Here is an 8,934-nt window from a genome sequence, read left to right on the forward strand (position 1 = left end):
AATTCACTAAGTTTAATCATGTATTCATGGATTTCATTATACGCATCACACGTGCACTATAATGAATATGTTCTATTAATGAATATGGAACGAGATGTGGAATGTGTGATTGGCTTGCCGGCCACATATATTTCCATCACTCTTGCTCTCTCATTCACACGCTCTCTTTTGCTCTCTCCCTCAAACTCTCTCTCTCTCTTTCACTTTCTCTTTCTCTTGCTCTCTCTCTCTCACATTCTATCTCCCTGTTTCTCAAGCTCTCTCTCTCTCTACTTCTTTCTCCATCTTTCTTTGTCTCTCTCACCCTTTCTCTCTCTCTCTCTCTCTCTCTCTCTCTCTCTGTCTATGTCGTCCATTGCATTATCCATTGATTTGTCATCTGTTTCATTTTTTACCACATACATGACAGAATGGGAGAGATGAAATAATGGTGACCAGGACAAATCATGGATGGATGACATAACGGATTTCCATTCAGTCCTGTCCCGTCCATCTAAAATCATCATCTATCATTTTTCCATCAATTCTCATTTGTCTGAGATTTGGTAGATTTGGTACATTAATCTGATCTGATATCATGATCAGAGTATTAAGCCCACCAAAATTTTAAATAGCTTACAGGTGAGTGATGTTGATCACTAGAGTGATAAAGATAAGTCTCACAGTCCTCCATTATCCAAGTAAAAGATTGATCAGATTACATACTGCACAATCTGACTGATCAACGATTTATTCCTCATCTCTCTCACTCGTTTTTAACTAGACTTAGTTGACGAACATTATTATGTTCATCATAAATGTCAACTGTCAATAGTAACAACATGTTGTCAAGTTCACAAATTGTGAACACGAAGGATCTTGATTTGCACTGGGCTGTCAATTAAGGTAGTTATCCAACCATAATCACTAATTCTGGGTTGACCCATCATTAATCATCATATGATAATTATCTTAGTCTTCTTTGCTGAATAGAAGAAACAGACAGTGATGATAATTTAAACAGAGCTATAACGATTTTAATCTCACCTTACGACCCAGATTGATCTCATACTGTTAGTAACACCATGTTGTCAAGTTCACAAAATGTGAATGGGAAGGATCTTGATTTGCACTGGGCTGTCAATTAAGGTAGTTATCCAACCATAATCACTAATTCTGGGTTGACCCTTCATTAATCATCATATGATAATTCTCTGAGTCTTCTTTTCTGAATAGAAGAGACACACAGTGATGATACTTGAAACAGAGCTGTAGCGATTTTTATCTCATCTTACGACCCAGAGTGATCTCATTGTTAGTAACACCATGTTGTCAAGTTCACAAAATGTGAACGGGAAGGATCTTGAATTGCACTGGGCTGTCAATTAAGGTAATTGTCCAACCATGATCACTAATTATGGGTTGATCCATCATTAATCATCATATGATAGTTCTCTAAGTCTTCTGTTCTCAATAGAAGAAACAGACGGATGATATCTTAAACAGAGATATAACGATTTAGATCTCATCTTACGACCCATATGATCTCAAATTGTTAGTTTATCTTTCCCATGTTTGATTTTTTTGTTTTGAAAAATTATCTTCCCGTGATTAATCATCTTTACTAGATCTAAGAAGAAACCCAACATTTTAGAGACAAGTGAATCCATATTACAACAGCCTAGGTAGATCAGGGAAAATACTACCATAACCAGGGAGAGAGAAACCACTATCAAGGTAGTAGTGGCCTCGACCAAGATCCGACGGTGAGGGGGCTGCCACTGCCGCTGCTGCCGCCACCAACTGCATCTCATCCGATGGCTTCCAGTGCCGCTTCCTCTGGTTAATAAACCAGTTGTTGATCTGCTTCTGGTCCAACCCCGTCGCCTCCGCCAGCGCAACCTTCTGCGCCTCCTGCATCATCATCAACATCACCACCACCATTTCTATCAGTGCCATCATCGCCATCCTTATGATCTTTATCACTATGATAATCAGCATAACCATTAGGACCTTAATCATCTCATTGTCATCATTATGGACATCCTTACGATCAATAAGTTGCCGCAATAACCTTCATCATGATGATGGAAATAATCATAATGGTAATGATTGTAATGATGATGTTTGGTGATGATCATAATGATCATGATAGTTCTGACGATGATGATGATTGTCTAGTACAATTATTACCGTTATGATCATATCCGTCATCATCGTGATCACTGTCATCATCAATATCACGATCATTATCATGGATATTCACCATCATCATCAGGATCATCACCAAAGATCGTCATAACGATCATTACCACTATGATCACATCGATCGTCATCATCAATATGATTGTTATAATTATGATCATCTCCATCATGAGCATTATCATTACGATCATCTCCACATCATGATATGGTTCATCATGGTCATTATAATTATGACCATCACCATCATCGTGCTAATTATCATTATGATCAACACCATCAATAAAACTGCCATCATCATTATCATTATGATCATGACCATCATGATAATCACCATCATCATTAGGATCATCATAAATAAGATGATCATGACAATAATGACCGTGATATATGGAGGGGTATATGGGTAAACTCTTACAGAGGGATAGGGCCACTTATAGTGGCGATTCCACCAGTCTAGAAGGTGGAAACGGGCTTCTTTGGGGAGCTTGCCCTTCTTCCTGCGCTTGAGAAATTCCTGTTTTAGCCCTCCCAAATACCCACTGTACTTTCTCAGCAGCTGCCCCTTCAGCTCCTTGTCCTCTGCGTGGGGGTCCACGTAGGCATCCGTCTCAGCCACGTCAGCCTCTTCTTCAACGTCAGCACTTCCCCTCTCCCCCTTTCCTGAAACTCCATAAAATTAGGATATTCAAACCCTAATTGCACCCATAATGTCAGCTTAATCCAGGCTTAACCCTAATTAAAAGTTGGGACTAGGGCATGCGTGCAACCTAGTTTAAGAATACATGGAATTGCCCTAACCCTAACCCTAATCCTAACATGAAAGGCCTGCTTCGTGAGAGAATGAGACGTGAAATTTGAGAGAAGAATTGTAACCTTAACTTTCAGAAGACAATGAGTAGGCAGAGGTCAAAAACCTAATCCTAACTTCCAGGGCTTGCTGCAAAAGCTGAAAAGTCTTTTCAAGGAGTGCTTCAGGAGAATGAGATTAAATGTGGGAGAAATAATGCTAACTCTAACCTTAGCCCTAACCCTAGCATACAAGGTGCGCTTCATGAGCTAAAATATGAGAGAATAACGGTACACCTAACCCTAACCCTAACCCTAACCCTGGTGTACAAGCTGTGCTTCATGAGAATGAGCTAAAATGTGAGAGAATAATGGTAACCCTAACCCGAACCCTAACCCTGACATACAAGGTGTACTTCACGAGAATGAGCAAAAATGTGAGAATAATTTCAACCTTAACCCTAACCCTAACCCTGGCATACAAGGTGTGCTTCATGAGAATGACCTGAAATATGAGATATCAGCGGTAACCCTAACCCTAACACAGAACCTTGGCATACAAAATGTGCTTCATGAGAATGGGCTAAAATGTGAGAGAATAATGGTAACCCTAACCCTGACCAAAACCTGACATATTAGGCGTGCTTCATGAAAATGAACTCAAATGTGAGAGAATAATGGTAACCCTAACCCTAACCCTAACCATAACCCTGCCATACAAGGCGTGCTTCATGAGAATGAGCTACAATGCGAGAGAATAACGCTAACCCTAATCCGAACCATACCCCTGGCATACAAGGTGTGCTTTATGAGAATGAGTTAACATGTGGGAGAATAATTGTAACCCTAACAATAATATAGCAGGCGTGCTTCATGAGAATGAGCTAATGCGAGAGAATAATTGTTAAACCTGACCCTAACCCTAACCCTGATATACCAGCTGTGCTTCATCAGAATGAGCTAAAATAAGAGAGAATAATTGTTAACCCTAACCCTAACCCTAACCCTAACCCTGGCATACCAGGCGTGCTTCATGAGAATGAGCTAAAATGTGAGAGAATAATTGTAACCCTAAACCTAACCTTTACATACAAGGCGTGCTTCATGAGAATGAGCTATAATGTGAGAGAATAATTGTAAGCCTAACCCTAACTCTGACATACCAGGCGTGCGTCATGAGAAGGAGCTAAAATAAGAGAGAATAATGGTAACGCTAACCCTAACCCTAACCCTGACATATTAGGCGTGCTTCATGAAACTGAACTCAAATGTGAGTGAATAATTGTAACCCTAACCCTAACATACAAGGCATGCTTCATGAGAGTGAACTAAAATGCGAGAGAATAATGGCAACCCTAACCTTATTTACAAGGCGTGCGTCATGGGAAGTAACTATGTGAGAGATTAATCGTAACCCTAACCCAGACTTCCAGATCATGTTGGCCTAGGAATGAATACCCAGCGATCGAATGAAAGGGTGCAGCCAGATGTCAAAACCTTAACCCTAACTTCCAGGGCTTGCTGCAAGAACGAAAAAGCCTTGTCAAGGCGTGCTTCGCGAGAATGAAATAAAATGTGAGAGAATAATCATAACCCTAACCCTAACAGACAAGTCGTACTTCGTGAGAATGAACTAATATGTGAGAGAATAATCATAACCCTAGCCCTAACCCTAGCAGACAAGGCGTGCTTTGTGAGAATGAACTAAAATGTGAGACAATAATCGTAACCCTAACCCTAACATACGAGGCGTGCTTCACGAGAATGAACTAAAATGTGAGAAAATATTCATAACCCTAACCCTAACAGACAAGGCGTGCTTCGTGAGAATGAAATAAAATGTGAGAAAATAATCATAACCCTAACATACGAGGCATGCTTCATGAGCATGAACTAAAATGTGTGAGAATAATTGTCGCCCTGACCCTGAATTCCTGAACATGTTGGGCTAGGAATGAATATCCAGCGAATGAACGAAAATGCGCGGGCAGATGTCAAAACCCTAGCCCTAACTTCCAGGGTTTGCAGCAAGAGCGACAAGTGCATGTTAAGACTATATGAACACAGCGCAGAGACGTAGCCCTGATTTACAGACCACAGATACAAAAGGAATATAAATTCAGCCGTTGAATAATCAAGGATGGGCAGTGGCCAATCACCTAATCCAGGGCGAAAAGTGCATGTTAAGACTATATGAACACAGCGCAGAGACGTAGCCCTGATTTACAGACCACGGATACAAAAGGAATATAAATTCAGTCGTTGAATAATCAAGGATTGGCAGTGGCCAATCACCCAATCACCTAACTTTCAGGGCATGCAACAAGAGAAAAGTAGATCTTAAGCCTCAAGAACATGGGTTATGGCAAATCAATGAAAGAGTACCAAACCTAATAACTATCCTGCGCGAGGGTTTCACTAGGAAGGAACCCTAACCCTAAAACCTGAGAATGTGAGATCGTGGGAGGACATTTACGTAGCAGTCGTAGCAACAGAAGACAATGAAACGGACCTCTAACAAAAGGATAAAATTGGCATGGCCAATTAGAAGAATGATAGAGACAGCGAGAGTATGTTGTGAGCTGTAGTGGGCTGACAACAGTTATTAAAATAAGCTAAAACTGTGACATTATTCAGAAGAGCATATCAGAATTTTAAAAATGAGTTCACTCTTCCCCACTCAGCTTGTCGGGAACCGATCGTTAAATGAGTTACCGAACATGTCAGATTGACTCAGAAGAAGTGATAGAAGAAGGTAATTCCCATTATAGGTGACATGGGTTATAGAGATATGAAGGTTGAGAGAGAGAGGAAGAAGTAGAAACCCTAAGAAGTAGAACCCATGAAGATTGAAGCTAAAATAGGAGCTAAGTGATAACTAAATATAAGATTCATGAAATAGTAAAGATGTATTAAAAAGTAAGGAGCGAGAGAATGAAAAGAGAAGACCGGGTTGTCGTAAGGGAAGAGATGACAAAGAGAGAGATGATAGATGGGCGACGTAACGAAGAGGAAGAAATTGGTATTCTATTACGAAATGCAAGAGAGAGATAGAGAAATCTAACGAGAAAAGTCCATAAAAAGACAAGAGATGTGAGCCCAGCCAACCTGCAGCTGCCCGCGGATCTTGAATGGAAGACGACGGAGAAGGTGTAGAAATCGACTTGAATTGCGACTCCATTCGCGAGAGAAATATCAACGCTTCTCTGAAGGGTTTGCTGAGCTCTTCCTCGTACTTGATCAGCATCTCGCAGTAGGCCTCCATAAACTGATCCAGCGCTGGATCTTCGCCCAATCTGCCATTCCCACCGCCTCCACCACCGCAAATCTCTTCCAACCGCGCTACAACCTCAGGCGGCGCCCCCAGCTTTAATCGAGATTCAAACTCTCGTTAATGGGTAGAGAGAGAAACAAAGAACAAGCAAAACCCAGTAACTACATCTCAAATTTTCCTTCTAGAACGGTTTATCACATAATTCAAACTTCTCAAAAGGTACATACATGATCATCGATGGTAGATAGAGAAACAAAGAATAACAAAAACCCTAGAATTACATTAAAAAATTCCATCCCGAATGAAAAATCCCAACTTTGTTGCAGTCGTCATGAGCCGAAAGCAGACGCGCGTGTAACGGGTATAGCGCAGCAAGAGAGATAAACAAAGAAAAGCCATAAACCCTAGAATTATTGTCAAATTTTCCGTCTTAAATGACAAGTCCTAACCTTATGGCAGTTTACATAAGCCGAGAGCAGACGAGGGTATAACGGATGACACATGATCATGGCTTTCTCCACGCAGCGATCTTTGATGTTTTCGCCGTAGTTTTCGTTGTTGTGGCGGATATGAATTGGCAGCGGTGGGAAGAAGAAGCCGTTTTGATCTACAGCAGTTGCCTGAGAAGACATCACCGGCATGATCGTCAAAGAGGAAAAACCATGGTAACTTCCTCCATCTCCAACACCCATGAATCCCTCGCTGCTCAGCCCTTCCATCGCAACTCTTTCCTGCTTAGAGAGAGAATAGTAGAAAGAGAAAGAGAGATATTAAGGGTTAGGCGGAATAATGATTATTGTTCATATTTTAAGGGGATGTTCTCTTCCCAGTTCACACTCCCGGGTTTTGTGCTGGTCACTGCAGGTCTTGCAGCGATCACTGTTCCTTGCCGTTTCCAGGAAAATCCTATGTTGCAGTCAGTTTTTACGAGTTTCTCTCTCTCTCTATCCCATGTTTTCTCTCTCTACACCTCCCGCTTGGTTCACATGCAGAAGGAAGTAAGCGTTGAAACACAGTCTCTCTCTCTAAACGTACCACGTTGGAACTTGGTTTGGACCCGTCAGAAACACACGTTAAGACTTAACAGAGAGAGAGAGATAACGAGTCCAATAAATTTAGAGAGAGAAAGTATCAGAAACGAGTCATGACTCATAAGTAGCTTGACGATGGCAGGAATGCGGTTTCCAAAGTCGGACATACAGAAGAGAGAGAGAGGAACAGAGAATCGACAAAAGACCAGGACAGAGGTGTAGAGAGAGAAAGGGGTACGTCAGGAATGATCATGCGAAAGAAATCTAGGAGTGAATGGGGAGAATCCTGCGAGGAGAGGATAGAAGATACTCCGGCATGAGCATGACGCCACTTTCCCTTCCCAAGGTACCAAAGATTGGGAGAAAAAATAAGTATTTTATTTATTCGGCGACAATTAACACCTCCAACAGTGCAGAAACAACAACCGAGTCACATTACCTCTCCTCGTTCGATGCACCGGTCATGCTTCCCCCTGCCATTTATACTATAGAGAGAGAAACGACGGCGCGAAAGAACCTGTTAGAAAGGGCCTGGATATCGCGAATGCAGAGAAGAACATCGCCGGTTCTAGAGAGAGAAAGCGATTGTGTCGTCCACTCCGATATTTATTGGTACTGGTGTCTTGATAGATAAATGGTAATCGATAAAATGATAGAGGATAGAGAGAGAGAGAGAGTGTATAGATTGTAGAGCGAGAGGTAATTCATAGGTTCACAATAGATCTTCTGTTTGTCTTCTCTCTGGCGTTTAGAAGGATCAAAGATAACCGAACAGTGTCGTCTAATTTGTCTGCTCTTCTCTTTCTCTATTATCTCTTTCGCAAGGTCTCTCTATCTCTCTTTTTCTCTCACATCTCTCTATCTCGGTCATCTATCTATGTCTTTACTCTCTATCTCTCTCTCTTTCTCCCTCTAATCTCTCTCTCAGTTATCTATCCATGTCTTTATTCTCTATCTCTCTCTCAATTATCTATCCATGTCTTTATTCTTTATCTCTCTCTCAATTATCTATCCATGTATTTATTCTCTTTCTCAATCATATATCTCCGACTTTATTTCCATTATCTATTTATCTCTCGTCTATATTCAGGGGTTTCTTTCTCCCTCCCTAAACTTTCATCTCCCAAAGGCAGAGAAGAAAAGCCTGGATAGCACAAAGGCAGAGAGAGAAAGTGAGCATATCCTCTCCCAACAGTCTAAAACAGTGAACGTTGGGTGTTGGTCAATACTGGTTATAGATGTCGAGATAGATAAATGATAGAGCAAGAAGCAATTCATGGATCTTTTGTTCTTATTGGGGAGAGAACTGAAAAGCTGTGAAAAAGATGAAGAACAGGATCAAAGATTATTTTTCCAATAATCTTATTATTTTGGCACTTTTACTTCACTGCTCAAAAGGATGAAAGATAACTGACGAGTGTTGTCTAATTTGTTTTCTCTTCTCTTCCTACTCTTTCTAAAGATCTCCCTATAATCCAAATCTCTCTCTTATAATTCTCTTTTTCTCTCTGTATCTCTCTATCTATTATCCACCGCCTCTCTCCATTCTTTGGAATATATGTCTATCTTGTGTCTTGATTATGGCGTTTGATTCGTGGTTTCTTCTTTTCCTCTCTCTATCTGGTCTGTTCTTTCTCCCTCACTAAACTTTCATCGTGA

The 8,934-nt window shown here is 40.9% G+C and overlaps 1 protein-coding gene across 2 annotated transcripts; it reads right to left on the bottom strand.

The window, feature by feature from the left end:
* Nucleotides 1–1,610: 1,610 nt before the first annotated feature.
* On the bottom strand, nucleotides 1,611–7,824 carry STM (KNOX/ELK homeobox transcription factor). Of its 2 annotated transcripts, XM_078581867.1 has the most exons (5): nucleotides 7,715–7,824; nucleotides 6,694–6,975; nucleotides 6,079–6,337; nucleotides 2,600–2,844; nucleotides 1,611–1,893 (listed from the first exon to the last, which is right to left on the bottom strand). In XM_078581867.1, the coding sequence occupies exons 2-5, from the start codon at nucleotides 6,961–6,963 to the stop codon at nucleotides 1,651–1,653; spliced, it is 1,017 nt and encodes a 338-aa protein (XP_078437993.1). In that variant the 5' UTR covers nucleotides 6,964–6,975; nucleotides 7,715–7,824; the 3' UTR covers nucleotides 1,611–1,650. The 2 variants fall into 2 exon arrangements, with proteins under 2 accessions (XP_078437993.1, XP_078437992.1); XM_078581866.1 differs by lacking the exon at nucleotides 7,715–7,824 and having other exon boundaries at nucleotides 6,694–7,093.
* Nucleotides 7,825–8,934: the final 1,110 nt, after the last annotated feature.

This window comes from Wolffia australiana, chromosome 10 (genome assembly GCF_029677425.1).
Source record: "Wolffia australiana isolate 7733 chromosome 10, ASM2967742v1".
In the NCBI taxonomy this organism is placed as follows: Eukaryota; Viridiplantae; Streptophyta; class Magnoliopsida; order Alismatales; family Araceae; genus Wolffia; species Wolffia australiana.

Excerpts from the sequence above, each read along its gene's own strand:
- STM (XM_078581867.1), bottom strand. The coding sequence starts at position 6,963 with ATGGAAGGGCTGAGCAGCGAGGGATTCATGGGTGTTGGAGATGGAGGA. Across the intron at positions 6,338-6,693 it reads CTTATGTAAACTGCCATAAG|CTGGGGGCGCCGCCTGAGGT; the intron begins GTTAGGACTTGT and ends TCTCGATTAAAG. Across the intron at positions 2,845-6,078 it reads AGATCCGCGGGCAGCTGCAG|GAAAGGGGGAGAGGGGAAGT; the intron begins GTTGGCTGGGCT and ends ATGGAGTTTCAG.